The following is an 18939-nucleotide window of genomic DNA, read 5'->3' as shown; positions in this document are numbered from 1 at the left end:
AAGAACCTCTGCCGTGGCTACAGCGCTCTCAACGCTGCGGCTCCGTGACAGCCAGGAGGAGCTTTTCCCCCGCCTCCCCATGCCACACGGGGAGAACTACATTACCCAGCGTGCTCCGCTCGGCGGCGTTGCGCAGTGGCGGCACTTCCGGCGCGGCCATTTTGTTTTTCAGGGCTCACCAAGGGTAGCGGTGTCCCGCCAGCCGCGCTGCCCGGCACCATGTTTCCCGTGGCCAGGGCCGCTCTGAGCCTCGCCGGTAAGCAGGGGGCGGCTCTCCGGGGTGTAGCAGCGCTTGGGGACGGCCGGTTCCTCAGGTGTCTCTGTTGTTTTCTGCTGTCCCTGTCAGGGGTGGTCCTGAGCTGTCCCCGGGCTTGCTCTTCCCTGAAGGAAGGTTCCTGAGGGCAGGTGAGGGGCTACAGGCAGCTGTCAGCCCTTTGTCCTCTGCTGCTTTTATTTTTTTCCTTTCTTCCTCTCTTTTCTACCTCGTGGGTGTTTACTAGAACTGACCTTGGGTTCCCTTTCTCGCTGTTTTTCCTCCTTAATAATAACTAAAGGCACATAAAGGTCTTGTAATCTGCGTAGTGAGGTAGCAAAGCCCTGTCAGTGCTAAATGCTTAAACTCAAGGGCTAAGTAACCTCTTCGGTAGGGAATCACTAGTGTTACACCCAGTCCCCTTAAATGTGGGCCTGGTTCATCAGTACGTATGATGTGCTCAGTCCAAACAAATGTGCTTAGGGGTGTTTCTCTATGTTTAAGATTCTTTTGTCAGTTTAAAAAAAACAAACAAACAAAAAACCTTGTGTGGGCTCACTTCTTTTAATCTGGTGGTTTGATGCTTAAGTTTGTCTTCTCCTAAATAGGAGTGCCTTTTATATTGTACACTTGTATCCACCCGTCCTGTCACATGGAGAGATTCTCTTGTATTTAATCCTCTATTATTTACATCACGCAAAGGCCCCCAGGTATTTCCACTTCCTTCTTCACCTCCCTTCAAAAATCTTAAAGAGAATGAGAAAGGTGTTACCATTTCTGACACTTCATTTGATGGTGGGATTCATCCTGAAAATGCTTATATGAAGTACATGTACTAAAAATATGAACATAAATCTCAAACATATATACTGAAAATAAACGTGTAAGTACTAAAATTATGCCCTTAAAGGAATAGTCAAAACTGTAGTTGAACTTCTGCACTGAAGGTCTAGAGAAAATGTAAACGAAAAAGGTAACTTAAAGGATTTACTACCAGAAGCAGACTTCAGGAATACCTTTCTACAGAGAAACTGGGAGAGCTGAAATGAAATGCAAGAGTTTCTGTACATCCCATACGTTGCAGTCATTGCAAAGCTCTAAAGATTATTTCCTTGTTTTTTTTTTGCCTTTCTGTTGGTGGGAGACAGTGATTGTAAATGGTTTGTATGCATATTTTAGTTGACTCATGTATTTTTAATTTAATTTTCCTTAGCTCGCCGCGTTCAGCATACTGCAGTAAGGCAAGCTCATCACAAACATGAGCCAAACTTCCATGACAAGTATGGAAACCTGGTACTGCTTGGTGGAGCTGCAGTTTTTGCTACTGTCTGGGGTTATGTAAGTTTTTTTTTTCACCATTGGGTTGTGATGTAGCTGTAAACTTGCAAGCTATTTTCAGAAGGGCTTACTTGTTACAAATATCGTAAGTGATCAGAATTTTGGAGGTTTTTTTTTTAAGTGAGCAGTAATGTGATGTGAAAGTTTTACTATTTCATCTTTTGATTTTGAATTCTTACACAAATTTCAATATCAGGCTATTCAATGATTTTTCAAACATAGAAACAAGTGTTCGTTATGTTGGTTGTCTAAGCTATTCAGGCAGAATTTTTAGCAGAACTTGCAGGTTATGGTGAAAATACAGTATGGATTATGTGCAAGAAATCCATTTTAGTGATGTGTTTTGACATCCCGGATTATTGGTTATATAGCTAGATATTTTGAAATAGAAAACTGAACCATTTAAGTAATGCTCAATATAAATATATTCCACTTGCTTTACTGAAAGGTGAATGAGATGTTCTGATACAAGAAATCTAAACGGAAAACAACAGAAATAGGCCCATATCGGAACGTTTCTTTGCTTTCAGAGTTAATAGTCTGGATTTTTGTCCTCCTGCAGGTGTTTACACAAGCTGGAGTCGAGTGGGGCTTGTCGCCTGTTGGCAGAATCACTCCGAAGGAATGGAGGGAGTGACAGCCCCTGCTCGTAACGAACCGGTCCGAGCTTTCACTGAAATCCTGGCGGCATTTGTTCCCCGAGCACCACCTGTACCGTGGCATTCCTGCTCTAATAAACATACCTAGAAACCTGTGTGGCTCTCCGGGCTTCCCTTTGCGTTCGGTGTCGCTTTCCCGGAGCGGCAGCCCCCGCCCAGCGGCCGTGAGGCGGCGCGGCGCGGACGTTACCGCCCCTCCTCGCCCGCTGCGCGCAGCGCGCGCTCAGCACCACGACCCCCCGCCCCCGGCAGGAGGGCAGCCACGTGACAGCGGCGCCTCTCCCGTCGCGTGACGCGGGTGGGAGGGGCGGGGCGGGGCCCCGAGCGGGGACGGGCGGAGCGCGCCCGCGCGTCGGGAGGCGGCGGGGGAGAGGCGGCTCCGCCGTTCTCCGTGAGGACGCTGAGGCGGGCGGCGGCTGGCGGCTGGCCCCGAACCGTGAGTAACCGCGTCCTCGGAGCCCCCGCGGCCTTCAGGATTTCTTCCCCGCTCCCTTTTTTCTCTTTTTTTTTCCCCCTTCTAAGTGGAGGCGCGCAGCCGGGTGTTGTGCCTTGTCACGTCGGCGCTGTCGGTGCCCAGCGACGGTTTTTCCGCTGTTTTCCCCGTTTTTTGCCATTAAAAACGCGGTGTAAATAGCCCAGGGGAGGGCAGAGCGTCGCCTGTGGGCCTTTGGAGTGAAATACCGCTGAGGTAAAGCGAGCGCAGCTTACCCGCAGCCCCTCTGCGTTGCCTTCTGGAAGTCCCACCTAAATCCTGTCAGTGCAAGGCTGTAATGTTTGAAAATATTTCCTACAGCTGCTAAAGTGTACCTGACTGCTTGCTGCGTTGTGTCTGTGGGTGTAAATAGACCAATAAATACCGTACAAGTTAGGCGTGTGCATGAAGATGTGCTCTAAGCACCGCCACCACTCAGTTAGAAGTTCAGAAATAGGTTGTATTTACCTCTGGAGAAGAGACACGGACCTTTCTTCCTTCCCAGGTGGTGAGCAGGGAGCGTAAAAGCCAGCATAACGTGTCATTTACAGGTTTTATTCTTACTTTCGCTTGCACGGTGTGTTCCGCATTCTTCTGCCTTGCGTTTTGAGACAGGAATGAGGAGCCTCAGCTGACCTCGTACAATGAGGGGGGCAAAATTATATTTTCTTCCTAATGCTTGTTACAATTCTTCCAGGGGGATTCCTGTGTTCTCTGGAAATCTGCTCTGAAGAGTTAGTGCAAGGACAGGAAGAAGTGAAAGGATTTGCGAAGAGTTTGTCTCAAGTATTATAAAATTCTCGTTAGAACCTAATGGAATGTTTTTTAATTTATGCTCTGTTTGTCTTTTTTTCATCTGTCTTGTATAGAAAAAAAGTTCCTTAGGGCAATTTCCATAGTCTGCTGACGCAGCAGGAGTTGCTAAAGTCTTGAGCAGCACAAATTGCAACCTGCTTAGAGCCTCACGTCGCTGTCTGTGCGGGATGTTTATTACAGGCGTGCAGTTTCCCCTCTGATAAAGCATCACGTATATGGCCATACTTTCAAAAGTGACTATTTGCCTGTGAAAGTAGCAGAACCCCATTCTTGTCTGTCAGACCAGACCACCTGTAACCAGTATTTTCATAAGCTCGGCAGGGTCATAAACCTTTGTCTCTTTATGCTGTCCTTTGTTCTTTTTTTTCATGTTTTTGGAGACCTTTAGGGATGGGTACCTGTCTTCTGCTAAATGTGATTAGGAATCTTTCTTTTTGCTGTCAAAAAGAAAGCTATAAAGTAGGACTTAGCCATTTGGAAATTTAGTACAGTCCTAAATTAAATTTGACAGATTCTGTTCCTGGCATTTGTTTGTCTTTACCTAGCTTTTGCTGACATCTTCCAGCAGCAGCTATAAATTCAAAATATGTATGGAAAACTTTGGTGAAAACTAAGGTTGTACACTTGGAGAAACACACAGTATTTCTGTTACGTATCCGTACTGATCCTAGAAGAGACGTGAAGCATGCTTGTGGTGCATGGTGAGTGCAGTGTTAGACTGAGATGCCTGGGCTAGCTCAGATAATAGAAGCTCGTAAGCATTTTTGGGGGTATAAGATGAGCGTCTGGGGTTTTACCAGTGCGGTAGCTGTACCACTTACCTTTTTTTTGGTAGCATGATGTTGTGACTGACAACTTTGACTTTACCTAGACTTACTATGCTTCGAGATGCTTTACTTACAAAGACTGCTGTCAGCACGTCCAAGCAAATGATTTGTTGATGTGAATCCAAGTTTCTCAGTTGCCCTGTGTCTAATCACTGTTTAATTTTCCTTTCCCTTGGAAGAAGTTGTTATTAAAAATAGAAATTGTTTCTGTTGCCTCTTTCACTTAATAAAAACTCTAAATGACTTTCTTGAAGAAAGTGGAATGCTTGGATTTTAACACAGGCAACCCCAGCGTTAAGCCTCAAATTGTCCCTGCAAGCACTTAGGTCCATTTCCAAAGATCCTTTCGGTTTTAGCTATCCTTGTGCACCGCCTGTTCTGTCGCTGGGTGCTGCAGCTCCGGGGTAACGTACGGTGCTTGGTTCTGTGCTACTGCAGAGCCCGATTATTTCTAGGGCTCTGCTGCTTCATTGATGGTGTTAATACACGTGCAAGGAAGTACTATTGGTTTGTGTACTGCAAAACACAGGTGAAAGAATACTGAAAGGATTAAAACAGCTAAAAGGGGAGTTTCTAAAGGTGTTAAGCTGTAAATAGTGCACTAGAGAATACAGTAAGCTGACAGATGCTTTCACAAAGTGTGTTCAAAGCCAAGGCTGAGATGAACTTCAGATGGTATTCCAGAAGAGCAGTAGTTGAAGCCTTGTGTTTTCTTGTGTTCTGAATATGTAGCTGTTAGACTAAGTGTGTGCAGAGGGGTCTTTGTGCTGCTTGTCTGCACTGCCAAATCCCTAACTGGTGATCAAGATGCTCTACAGGTGGAGCAATGCCCTGGTCTAGAATACAGCTGTCACTTCTCTCTAAACCAGGGGTGATCTATGACTTAGCATCTCACCCCAAAAATGTGTCTGTAACTGTCACGACCGAAAGGGTTACCTGGCCTGTGGGTCTGCAGGGATCTCAGAAGCGGGCTTATAGGATTTTGTGATGTACAAAGGCACAGGTTTATTTTCTCAAGGTTTCTGCTTATTACAGATTAGCACCAATCAGCACTAGCAAATACAATGATCAGTAAGGTGAATATATGGACAGATAATAAGCAATTACAGATATTACCACGATGCAAATAGATGTGTAGTAGATATTAAGAATATAACACTAATTAATAGCAGCAGCAATTAGAGGTAGTAGAAAGGCAATTAGGGGTAGTAAAAGTTCAGCGATATAATACCTACAGATACAGATTGGCTTTGTAGGTTCAACTAGCTTACCAGTTCTGTGACAATGAATACACTTAGGGGTTACAAAATTAGCAACACTATACTGATGACAGATTATGTACATACGTTACAAGACTCCTTACAAGACTTACAAGACTCCTGGTACCAAGAGCATCAAACCAGTCCCAGAAGTGGGGGAAGGAGGGGGGCGATAAAACTGACCTCAAAAAGGAATAATTAAGAAAAATGATAACAGAAGAGATGGTCCACAAGGAGTGGGAGCAAACAAATACTGGATGGAGTCCCGCATGGAAGTTGATCTGTGCCACAGAGCTGGGATCAGCCAGGGGTCCCCAGTGAAGGTGCAAGTTGTACAGGACGTCCTCTAGGAGAGACAAGTCTGTGCAGTAAGGAGAGGTCCCAGGGAGAGAGAGGCTCTGTTTTGGGTAGAAAGCAAGTCATTTTTACATTGCAGGGACGTAGGAGGTCATAGGCCACCTCCTAGAGCAGCCAATAGATGCTGCTAACTTTTTTGTTGGTTTTGCCCTCATCGATGGTTCCTTGGGGATGCCATCTGCCTTGCTGTCGGGTAGTTATGAGGATCTTCAATATCAGCATATAAGATAGATATAGTCACCTAGAAGGCTTTTTAGAAAGCTTTTAATTTGTTGGTTGTTTCACCTATGAGCTACCAGAACCATAATTGTCCCTTCTACGTTGAATTTCTTTTGAGTGAGTGTGTGTGTGTGTATGTATATATACATATATATATATATACACACACACACTGTAGCAAGAGTAAGGAAATGGGAAGTTCTATGTTCACCGTACTGCTGTAGCTCACAAAGAGTGCTGCATGCTGTCACGAGATCGTTTGACTTCTGCATCCATTTTCTTGTTGACTTGGTAAATATTAACGCATTTGAGGAGAAGGAGGTTTATATTGTCAATATTTATGTTGCTTGTCTGCAGATAGCCATAACTTAATGGTGTAGCAAAGTTTTCAGGCTGTTTAGTTGTGAATTTATCTCGAGTTAATGTTGTCAGAAGGAGGGAATCGTGACAAAAATACTTCTTTTAAGTTTCAGCCAAAGTATTTCTACAGGAAGCACTCAAAGGGGAGATAGAATATTAGAAATGAATATAACCAAGTGGAATATTAGCACAGGGAAGAATGTGTTAGCTTGTCAATTTAACTTGTTATTGTCCTGGGGATTTTTGTACTTGCAACAAAGCGAATCAAAATCCCTGTTTGTCTGATATGCCTTTTTTTCCCCCCAGTAGAGAGCTTACGCATATGTCTTATAGCTCCAGTAGTGTTTCTTAATGAAAAGCTGGAGAACAAAAAGAAGAGAGGGAGTTTGATCCAACAGATAAATTCTGTGACGGAAGTTTTGGATTCAGTCCTAGCACTTTGGGGTCTTGAGGGGGGAAAAATGATTTTCCTCTTAAGCCTTTAAGCCTTGTGCATGTTTGAGTCACGGTTCTCTCCAGGAGTGGGTTTTCTCTGCCATGTTTATGCAGTGCTTAATGCCATGAGGCCCTGATCATCGGTCCTGGGAGAGCAGACTTGAAAAAGCCCAACCAAACACGCAGAAAACTCTCCCTGGGGCAGTGAAGGGAATGAAGCTCGGTTGGTTTTGATTTATTATTTAAATTCAAACGCAAGCAGATTGTGTTTTATTTTAAAGGAAAGATTGTGTCTATACAAAACATGCATATGAAATTTTATTGACATAATAGGATTTTAACATGCTTTATGGGCCTAACATGCTTATTCAGGTCCTGAATTACCACAATCAAATTATTTTCTTTCACTTCCGTAAATACCATCCATCATATTTGAAGTCGTGTTTCAAAATTTATTTGGTTAGATTAGGCCAGGGAGGCAGAAGGACTCTTTATTTCCCTTTCCACGTGCTGTCTTTTCAATGGGAAAACATGAGGCTGTGTAAAAACTGGTGGAGCTGACTGTATGTAACATGTCACATCCGTGGCAGATGATGGACTGGGGTGTCTCAGTTCTCTGGTTGCTGTGCTCACAAAACACTCTGCAAGTCAAGTACTTCTGGACACTTTACCTGTACTTTAGCCTTTTGGGAAGATTCATTACTGCCTGGAATTACAATTACGCCCTTGTTTGCCCTGTGGACTGAACCTTCCTTGTGGAAGAGCTGAAGTGTCAGTGAGGGCCATGTGATGAAATGAAAGCACGTCTTTTAGTTAGCTTTACAGTCTTCTTAAAAAATATCTTGTGCCTCAGAGTATGCAGATGAGCCTGAGAAAGGGCTGGTCACATGAAGCTCTTAAACCACACTGCTCTCCTGATTCCCAGCTCCCTTGTGTGCTGTGTGACCCTGCTGCATTTCTGTAGGTGTGTAAATAATTATGGATAAATATTCCTGTGTTGCTAAGAATCCAGCTCTGGTAAGTTAGGCAAGAAGTGAGATCTGTACCACCTCCTTGGGTAGGGATATCCCATTAGTGCTTCTCGTAGCACGAGTTACTGCTTTCTGCTGACTATGACATGATGGGATGCCTCTAATGCAGTAACTTGCTGTCGCTGTTTTACCTTCTGAGGCAGCAGAACCTGATTAGCACCATCAGTGCAAGCGTTAGTACAATGCTTTGGACCCATTTTAGCATTAATCAAGGCCCTCGTTGCCTGAGAGCTCTCTGGGTGCTCCTGGCAGCAGGACCACCGTGTGTGGAGCGTGTCCCCTGCGCTCCACGCGTGTGTCCGGAGGCAGGGCTGCAGTGGGAAGCAGCTTTGGGATGCTCATCCCCAGCTGCCCTCGGTCTCCAGTTCCACGTGCAGCCCTTGTGCTTCCCGACTTCCCCGTGCTGTGGCTGGAAGGGTGGAGTGTTAGTGTTGTAGGATGCGTCCAGAGCAGGTACTTCAATTATAAAGCAGCTCACCGAGGTGTGCAGAGTCCTGTGACTGCGAGGTTTTCTTCGTGCTTGCCAAACCTTCCTGCCTGCTAGCTGCTCTTACCAGGTTGGACATGGTGCTTAGGGACATGGTCTAGTGGGTGATGGTGGTGGTAGGGGGATGGTTGGACCAGATGATCTTGGAGGGCTTTTTCAACCTTAATGATTCTCTGATTAATGTATGCTAATTCCTATTTTCTCGTGCTTTACTGTGTAGTTCTTGAGCAAAGCTCCTGTTGCCCAACAGGACACGAGGGGTCATACTGGAGTTCAGGTCCCTTACCTGGTCGTTTGAGAGTTTTAGGGGATGCATCAGGGGGAAAAAATCAAGTGCTCAGACTATCTTTTACAACGTTTACATAATTAATTTATTTTTTTGACCTAGTAATTATGGTTAAGTTTTCCCACATGGTGGCTGACAATTTTGCAATGTGTTCCTGGCACTTTGCATAGAATGCATTTAAAGAAAAAAACAAACAAACATATTTCACCTGTTGGAAAATTCGCTGTAATTCAGAGGGTTGTGCTGTCTTCTTTATAAAGCTTCAGCATTTAGTTTTTGAGGTTTTAAGCATCAGTGAGGTCAACCTGGTTCTATAATGAAACATTGCAGTATTCATGTATGGTTTTCTAGTGTCTTAGAGCAAAACCAGAAACTTTCAGACCTTCTATAGCAGGGAGCAGTCGTGAAATGCCACCAGGGAGAGAGCAAATTAATTTTATTAAATGCTGCTCATACTTAGGGTAATCTAGTTTCCCAGACAAGTCCGCAGGGTAATAAACCAGTTAAGCGCATGTTCAACTTTGGCTGTTGGGTTAGTCATCAGAATTTGGTATTGCTTTCACTGCAGCCAAACACTAAGCAGCTGACTGATTATTTTCCTAGTCATAAACCTCCCATGCAATGGAAAAAATAATGCAAAATTTCAAAGATGGAAAAAATCTTAATCTCTTCTTTGTCCTCCTTCCTTCTCTGTTACTTAATTTATGCATTGGACAAACAAACTCATTTGCAGCAGCCATTATTTCTGCAGATTAATTTCATTTAGATTTAGTCATTTTTCCGCGCTTGTTTTTACAAGATAGAATAAGCATGATAATCTGCAGAGGAGCAGAAATTAGACTTTCCTGAATGAGATTTGGAAAAAGTTGGATTTACTCCCTAGGACCAATTCCAGCATTCCTTGTTCTCACTAGCACAGGGTGATAACGAAGAGATACAGACGTGGACAAACACAGCAGGCGTCTGTCACTGTGCTTTCCGTGCCCTCCTCGATCGTTCTGACGTTCCAAGGCCTGGTGTCTCCTCCTTGCTTGCTTCTCCCAGCAGTTGGGTCACACACCACTGAGTCACAGCTTGCTGCATGTGATTAAAGGATCTTGATTGTAATACAAAGTGAATTATGAATGTCTGAATAATTTTCTCTTTGAGGATACACGGGAGCAAGTAGCTAAGTGCCTCCTTCCTGTTCAGTTGTGCTCAGCATCAGATTTTGATCAGGTTTTGGTATCTACTAGAGTACATCATCTGTTAAATTCCTGCATATTGTTTTGATTTTTACCTTTGAAATTATTTGGAGGGGGAAAAAAAGTCCTAATTCTTTTTTGGCCAACAGAAATGAGAAGACTTGAGTAGAATTTCACAATGGAGGCAAGATCCATAGTCATCGGCGTGGAGGGAATGACGTGCCATTCCTGCGTTCAGGCCATTGAACAGCACCTCGGGAAGAGGAATGGTGTCCATAACATTAAAGTAAGTGGCACTACCCACTTGTTTTAAAGTATTGCTCTTGTACGCGAAGCCATGGTAAAGTGTGTACCAAGGGGGGAAAGTATGTGGGAATACTATATCCTGTACATTTCATGGGGAAGTGATCTTTGAGGTGTTTTACTGTATTTCTAGTACAAGCAAGAGAAAAACAAGTGCTTACTGTACTTCAGTGGGAGCTGAGTTGTCACCTGTTACTCCTTAAGTCACTTTCTGCCTCAGTTTAATACTATGAATTTCTATGCTTGATTCAGTGTTACAAAGTAATGAGAAAAGTAAAATAAAAATAAAATAATAATAATCAGGGCAGGATTATCTTAAATAAGATGAAGCGAATGCCCTAGAATTTACACTCATTTTAAAAAACAAGTTGTATTTGCCCCTTAAATTCAATAAGTATCAGTATTTTGCTCTCAAACCTCCAGGCCTTTTCTTCTACGCTGACAGTATACACAAGTCACTTGCACAGGTTCAAAGGCCTGAGGTGTCCAATTCATGATGAGTTGGTTGGCCACCATGAAGAATGCTGCTGTTTTGTGGTAGTAATGGAATAAAGGTAGTAGTAGTCCAGGGCTATCCCCTTCAGGCATGAGAAGTTCCCTTCCTTTTGTGTTGTCCGTTTAAGGAATGAGAGAGCAGCAGAGCCATAGTCTTGAACTTTTGACAGAGCTACTTGTTTTGCCCTTAATTCAGACTTCCTTAATCTGAGTTGATTTTAACCTCTTTTTTTTTAATGCTTTCTTGATGCAGAGGAGATATCAATGTCATTAATCTTTTTTTCTATCATGAGCAAAATGGTGGATTTTAGAATATTCCAGGGTGAGCCAACTGGTCCTAAAAAATACATCAGTCTATGGCAGTTTTCATAATGAAAACAATTTATAATCTGGGAGATTCCTTTTAGTCTTATGACCTAATTTGTGTAAGAAGGAGTAGTCCTAACAATTATGGCTGCAGAAAATTGCCATGTTTAATTACTGGGTATATAGATTATGAAATCTTGCTGTATCATTCTGTAGTAGTTGATTTTTACTCTACAGAAAATAATATTTTCCTGGTCTCTTCAAAAGTTGTTTCCATTTTAGTAGACATGTCAGAGATGAAATCTGTGCTTCCCAGAATCAGCTATGCTATCTTATTTGGGGGGCATGTGATTGTTGCCCTGAGCTCACTTCAGAGGGCTCATTGTGGTTAACCATTCTGCACAAAGACAAAGGTACACCACTTAGTAGAGTTACCTTTGCATGAAGTAGGAGTTCGTGTATGCTCACAGAAACTTTGGTGAACGACAGCAGTACTGACACGTTGTTTTTCATCTTCAAGTTTAATGGAGCTTTAATAAGACACGGGGCTGTTCTCTGACACCAGACCCTTGGATCACTGAACGGGCTCTTAGAAACAGGGATTCCACTGTAACGACTTCTGTCATATGGGAATGTCACACAAATCCCTAGGTATTGGCAAACACGAGGTGAAACAAAGATTAAAATTGGCTTGTAAAGTAATACCCTCAAATAACCTGGCTTCAGAAGTCTTCTTTCCTTCCTTCCCAAAATTACTCTAGCAAAAGATGTAATTTCTACAAAGTTGCATTTTTGTTTCAGCTGATTTCTGAAGATGCGCAGATATGACTTGAGACAGTAAGAGGAGAGACTCTTAATTTAACATGTAGAAGTACATCCTATCGTGCTTTTTACATAAGGAGTGAAACAGTTTTGTAAATATAAAACCCTCAATAGTTTCTTTTTATGTTCTAAGGTAAATAACATCCCAAAACTGAATAATATTTCTAAAACTACTATTGGCAAGAAAATACATTAGAAAATCTTAGTCTGAGTAAAATAGCACAATAATACATTTCAAGAGATTATATTAGTAATTATCCACGTTGCAACATCAGAACTTCAACTTAGGGTTTTGTTTAGTTATTATGAATTAGGTCAGCAGGAGAGATGAATGTTGGATGGCCAATACAGACAAACAGCTGCATTTAGGTTATTTTGCTGCCAACGGTAATGAAACCAGTAAATGTCCATGTTCCTAATTCTGCTGAGGCCCATAATTGGGACAAAAATGAAGAAAGGTGGTTCTTAAAGTCATTTAACTGGTGTAATTTAATCACAGCTCTGGTCTTTAGGTTGTAGCTTTGCCCAAAGTAAAGATAAAATTGAATGATAATGTGTAGGGCCTCTGGCAGGCATTGGCTTTTGCTTTTGGAAACTGCAGTAATTGTGTTTGATGTATCATCAGTTGGGAGCAAATTAAATTGAGGATATTTGTACCGTCAAATGTGAAAGGTTAGTACTAAATCAGGAAGTCTGTGGGTCACGAAAACGTACAGAGAGGAAAAACAGTTTTCATTGATGTTTGTCATGTATCTAATTTCAAAACTGAATCTTGCTCTGTTCAGTCTGCTGCGCTTTATTCCTCATAGCAAGGTAATAGCCTGTGCCTAAGACACCAAGAATTATTGGACTCCTTTCACTGCTACTTAAATATGTGGGATTTTTCAAAGAGTGTTTTCCATCCTTGCAGCCTAAGGGTGATTACTTCTAACTGCAAAATTGTACAAGTGATTAGATTTTTTTTCTGTGGGCTCTTTTGCTTTTGATTGAATTACACTGACTAACTAAATTCAAGAGAGTTTGGCTCTGGAAGGTTCTTTTTTTTTTTTTTTTTTTCCCCATAAAATGCATTGATGCTGTCTGGATATCACAAGTTAAAAAAAAAAAAAAAGACCAGAGAGACTCTTTGTAAAGGATTCTGAAACTTTTTTGGGGAAAAACAATTCTGCGTTGTGTCTAGCCATGTTGTTTCACAGATGAGATGAAGTTACTGCATGGTGGCCATTGGTATGGCCTTACTCTTCAAGGTAGGTAGTCATGGATAAAATGCTACAAACAATACTGGAAAAGTACTCCTAATGTCTGCAAATAAAAGCTATTCATAATCCCATGCAGGGTTTTACTTCCTATGTCTTAATATTGCAGTTTGCTAAATCGGTTGGTTCTTTTTTTTTTTTTTTTCCTTTGCAAGGTATCTCTAGAGGATAAAAATGCCATCATTATTTATGACTCAAAGCTACAGACTCCAGCAACACTACAGGAAGCAATATGTGACATGGGGTTTGATGCTACATCAGCTGGTTCAGACCCACAACCTGTTTTACCTGACACTATTTTTCTTACTATTCCTGCTCAGTCAGCTCTAACATCTAAAGAGATTCGTAGTACACTACTGAAGAACAAAGGTATCCTGGATGTTAAAATGTCCTCTGATCAAAAATCTGCAGTGGTGACTTTCCTTTCTTCCATTATAAATGGCAAGCAGATTATCCAGATGGTCCCAGGAGTAGACTTAAATATTTCAGCACCAGAAGTGACTCCAGGAACATGTGAAGATTCCAGCTGGTCTCAAGCAAGTAGCGTTTTGTTGCGCCTGAAAGTGGAGGGGATGACCTGTCATTCCTGCACCAGCACTATTGAAGGGAAGGTTGGCAAATTGCAAGGAATTCAGCGGATTAAAGGTAAAAACTTACATATCTCCTCTCATGGCAATGTGGAGGTGCTTTGGATTTATATTAGTTTAATACAACAATTACTCTTTGTGGTACCTGATATGTATCTAAATGTTAATTTGGGCTAGCAGTAAAGAAGGAGGCATAAACTGTGGTGAGGCTCTTGCTGTTACATGTGTGACAGCATTCAGTGATTGCTTTTTTTTTTTTTTTGTATTTTGGTAGGGAGGTTGGAGTAGTAGAGTTCCATAACTTCATTTTTCAGTTTTAGAAATCTCTAATACCAGGTCTCTCTTTGTATTGTAATTAATGTTAGTTTATATTTTCTTTTCAATTAAAAATTAATATTGTTATGTATGTGATTGTATCCAAAAGGTAAGATGCAATAGGCCCTGGATAAAAGGATGTATTTAGTAAGAAACAGTAATGTTGTTTGTGAAAGTCCTGGGAAAAGAGCAAAAATTGAGAAAAAAAGGTATTTGAGAACTGTTTTATTGTCTAGACAATAAATGGTTGCACTAAATTGCACTGAGATTTTCCCAAGCCACTTAAACCTCTGTTACATTGCAGTTAAGTTTCTGAGCGTTTGAAGCGTTCTCGGAAGTCTTTGACAAGATCTGTTGCTCTTAGGGCAGCATGCTTGTTATACTTAGGGCAGTAATGCACGCTTATTTTTGCTGTTTAATTTTCAGTGTCCTTGGACAATCAGGAAGCTGTTGTCGTGTATCAGCCTCATCTAATTACAGCAGAAGAGATAAAATGTCAAATTGAAGCTGTGGGCTTCACAGCATCTTTCAAAAAGCAGCCTAGGCCCCTCAAACTCAGTGCTATTGACCTGGAAAGGTTGAAGAATACTCAGACCAAAGGCTCTGAGACAACATCACTGAAAGAAAACTCCAAGAATGTGAACGATACGAAGACCGTTGTCTTCAAAATTGATGGCATGCACTGCAACTCGTGTGTCTTCAATATTCAGAGTACCATATCAGCACTCCCGTCAGTAACAAATATAGTTGTTTCATTAGAGAAGAAATCTGCCATTGTAAGCTATAACCCAAACTTAATTAGTGTAGAGGTACTGAGAAAAGCCGTAGAGGCAGTGTCTCCAGAGACGTTTAAAGTCAGCCTTCCTGACCAATATGAACATGCAGCGCTTCTTTCTGCGCTGGCGTCTCCACTGAAGTCTCCTCACACAGCTTTGAAGGATGCTACCCAGCCACTTACTCAAGTTGTTGTGATAAATATTGAGGGAATGACTTGTAATTCTTGCGTGCAGTCTATTGAGGGAGTCATATCCCAAAAGGCAGGTGTAAAATCTATTAATGTCTCTCTGGCAAATAGTAATGGGACTATAGAATATGACCCTCTGCAAACAAGCCCAGAAGACTTGAGATCCTCAATAGAGGATATGGGATTTGATGCATCTTTATCAGGTAAAACTTTTAAGCTTAAAAAGATTATGCAATTCTGTTTGAGATTTGGTACCACCCAAGATGAGATTTATCAGTTTACACATTATACTTCCTGCATGTCAAGAGAAGCTTTATATTTTCACTGTCAATGAGATAGTTAAGTAAATCTGTAGCACTTCCTTTAAGACGTTAGATTAATTAAAAAGTACTGAGATATATGGAAATATAAATACATCCTGTAAGTATTGATATTCAAATGGTGCTTCAATTTGCCACTGTTTAATGTTTATGGAATGAATGTAGAAAGCAAATGGAGCTTTGATAGCTGCTAAGAATGATAATTCTAATGATAATTCTTCGCTGCTAAAGAAACTTCGTGGCAGCAATCTACTAGAGATTTAACTTGTGTGAAGTAACTGAGAGGTTGTTTAACCAGACTCAGGCATGGCTGAGGAGTGACAAGAATCTGTAGAGTGTGGATATCACCGAGGAAGTTAAAATTATGCTTACCATGATGTCTGGTACACTGAAAGTAATTGTGCAATGGGAACAGATGGCTAGGTAGTGGTGTCCAGAATATTTACAGAGAACACAGATCAACATTAATGGGAAGAGGCTTCTCAAGGGAATGCGGAGGCTCCATTTCTTATTTGCTAAGATTAAATTTAATACAGCAGGTGAAATATTTTATGTCAATAACTGAAGCAGTGAAGTCAGGTGCTCATATTTAATCCCTTTTATACTGCTCCTGCCTAAACATAGCTTGTCCTGAATTGCTGGAAGAAGCAGCGATCTGTGGCTTGAGGTCCCTTCTCAAAGGTCAAAAACATTGAATTTGCTTGCAAAACATTCATTTGTTTTGTACCCCAGGTAAAGTCAACAAATTTGCATGTAAAACTAAGGTTGTAAGGCAGAGGCTTAGCTTGCGACCTGCCAAAGAGGACAGAGGATGTGCAACAGGACAGATGAATATAATGAGGAAAAGGAAAAGAAAAATTGTAACAAAACAATCAGATAGAAAGTTTATCAGAGGCCTAACCATTGTTGCTTCAGTAAGCAAAAGAAAGCAGACTTATTCCTGTGCTCGAGAGCCTTAATAAGGCACGTACAATTACTGCTTCTTGGTCTGCAAATTTACAGCAACGTGTATTAATGCCAGGTCATAGCTCATTGCAGTGTCTATTCGTGGTGTCATGAATTTCAATCTCTTCCTCAGCAAAGACAGAACTCCCTGTGGGGATAACTCAACCCTCACCTGAAGAGCAGCTGGCATCTCACAGAACTGAGCCTACCTCCAAATTGTCACCAAACCATGCTGCTAAACAAGAGGCAAAGAGTGTATCCAAGTGCTATGTCCAAGTCACAGGAATGACATGTGCTTCATGTGTAGCCAACATTGAGAGGAATTTGAGAAGAGAAGATGGTAAGATATATATCAGTGTAACCTGTTAAATTTCTGAGCTTTTCTTTTAGAGAATCCATCTAGCTTATGTGTACTGTTTTTAATTAGTGGGTTGTTAAGAGAAGTACCGTTGCTGGTACTTCATGAGGGAGAACATAAGTTGACTTACAGTTGGTTTGTAGGATGAAAAGAGAATGTAATTCTTGCTGCTTTGTTGGCGTGCTGGCTGGAGACTGCCCTTGCAAAAGCAGGAGTTGAGGTTCTGTGAAGAGAATATATAGAGATCAAATATGGATCCTCATGAAACTAAACTAAATCTCTTCAACTGGAGTGATTTACCCTGGTCTGCAACTTAAAGGCAGAAGTGTACACATCTGTATCAGAAACAGAGCTATTGGAGAATGACAGTATTAGTATGGATTAAAGAGATGTAAGGTAACTTTAGCTCCGCAAGTCAGGACAATGATGTCTATATTTCTGTCAGAGTGATGATTTTATTTGCAGGAACAAATAGTTGCATAACTATAATGACAGGTTATTATTATAGACTGTGTTTAATTATTATAATGAAGATGGACATATTCCAAGTTAACTTGGAATTTTATTTCTTCATTCTAAAAGCTTTTTGTACTTTCCTTTTAACTCAGTGTACAGTAGGATTGCATATTGTTAGATCTACCCTTTCTGAAACATGTTCACTCAAGTTCTTAAAGAAAGGGTTTTTAGAAATTCTAGAATTAGATCAAAATAATATGCCAGAGTCTATTTTAGAAGTGGTTTTTGAAGTCAAAATGGTCATCTTTTCATACAAAGTAAATTGAATGTTTGTAATGAGACAGATGGTAAACATGAATTGCATGTTTTTCTCCTGGAGTAATATATTAATTCTTCATGCTTGCACTCCCAAGCTTTTGTTACACTGCTTATACATCTTCCAAAAATGCTTGTTTTTGTTTTTATGTGCCTATGATGTGGTAGGTTTCTCAGTTTCATTGCACTGCTATTGTGCTGTCACATTGTCATTAAGTGTTTTTCTTAAACATGAACTGCTATTTGTACATTTTGTTTTCTAGGAATACATTCAATACTTGTTGCCCTAATGGCAGGAAAGGCAGAAGTGAGGTATAATCCTGCTGTCATACACCCTTCGGCTATTGCAGAGCTCATACGAGAACTGGGATTTGGAGCTACTGTGATGGAAAACTCTGGTGAAGGAGATGGAATTCTGGATCTTGTTGTAAGCTAGTAATTAAAAACAACCACCCCTGTCTTTATTTTATCTATTGTACTTGCTTTTGGGGGATTATTTTGCATATGGCAGGATTTTCTGTGATTTTTTCTTTATTTGTTTTGGAGCGGAGTCTAGCTTAGTGTTCCAGCTCTCAGCATGAAGAGACAGCAGAGGTTCATCAGAGCTTAAAACGTTGTGTTCTGCGCCATGCTTCCCCTGTAGGGCTTTCATCCTTCACAAGTGAGCTCCATCTCACTGCTTCAGACCCCAACCATAGGCAATAAATAGTTCGGGATGGTCATAACAACATTTTCTTTTCCCATTTCGTATGATACATTAGCCTTTGGTTTCGATAACCATAGGGAACCTTTATTTTACAGGTGAGAGGAATGGCATCTGCTTCTTGTGTGCACAAAATAGAATCTACCCTCATGAAGACTAATGGTGTTTTATACTGCTCAGTAGCTCTTGCAACCAACAAAGCACACATCAAATACGATCCTGAGATTATAGGTCCTCGAGATGTGATACAAGTGATAAAGGTAAGTTTCATGAAGGCAACAAGTCTAATAAAATATGAAGTGTCCTTTGAAGCATTACATACCCCACAGCAGAAGGGAAGAAGGCTATTAAAGGAAAAAAAATTGTCTCATCCATCATTATCTTGCTCTCAGGTTTCTGCAGATAATGTGTGTGTTCTGGCTGAAAAGCAATGATCTGTAGTGACTTTGTCCAAGTGTTTAAAGAGAGACTGGGAAAGCTAGGCTATGGTAGAATTGAAGATAAGTCAATAGGTTGCCAAAAAGTAAAGCCCATCCTTGAGTACTGTAGCAAAGGAAAGATTACATAACTTTCTTGGTATTCTCCCTAAATTTTTATACTTCTGTGCTTCAGGATTAACCATTTTGGAAAGCCACATTTTAGAGTACCTTTTGAACGTTCTAGAAAAGTTGATTTCTACATCAGACTATTACTTTTTGGGTTAACTTGTGCAGAGAGAAAAGCAATTGTATCAGAAATGTTAACAAAACAAATCAATTGCAAGGCTGGCAAAATCAGTAATCGGTCCATAAATTTATAGGAGTGCAAGTTG

General features: G+C 41.2%; 2 protein-coding genes across 3 annotated transcripts in view; both read left to right on the top strand.

Moving 5' to 3' along the window:
• Nucleotides 1-96: 96 nt before the first annotated feature.
• On the top strand, nt 97-2345 carry COX7B (cytochrome c oxidase subunit 7B). The gene is made up of 3 exons (XM_083797234.1): nt 97-256; nt 1467-1591; nt 2154-2345. Exons 1-3 carry the CDS (start codon nt 220-222, stop codon nt 2226-2228), a joined length of 237 nt encoding a protein of 78 aa, XP_083653360.1. The 5' UTR covers nt 97-219; the 3' UTR covers nt 2229-2345.
• A 208-nt stretch (nt 2346-2553) lies between these two features.
• ATP7A (ATPase copper transporting alpha) overlaps nt 2554-18939 on the top strand; it is a 28550-nt gene continuing 12164 nt past the window's right edge. The window contains exons 1-7 of one of the 2 annotated variants that reach the window (XM_083797229.1): nt 2554-2686; nt 10133-10269; nt 13321-13810; nt 14494-15234; nt 16430-16636; nt 17689-17852; nt 18227-18388. In XM_083797229.1, the coding sequence (XP_083653355.1) occupies nt 10162-10269; nt 13321-13810; nt 14494-15234; nt 16430-16636; nt 17689-17852; nt 18227-18388 (1872 nt within the window). In that variant the 5' untranslated portion in view covers nt 2554-2686; nt 10133-10161. Of the gene's footprint in view, nt 2687-2822; nt 2939-10132; nt 10270-13320; nt 13811-14493; nt 15235-16429; nt 16637-17688; nt 17853-18226; nt 18389-18939 lie in introns of those variants that run through there. The other variant, XM_083797230.1, reaches the window with a different exon arrangement.

Source organism: Anser anser (assembly GCF_964211835.1).
Source record: "Anser anser genome assembly, chromosome: 13".
In the NCBI taxonomy this organism is placed as follows: domain Eukaryota; kingdom Metazoa; phylum Chordata; class Aves; order Anseriformes; family Anatidae; genus Anser; species Anser anser.
The sequence above is the reverse complement of the archived record's forward strand: the minus strand, read 5'-3'. Positions and strand labels throughout refer to the sequence as shown.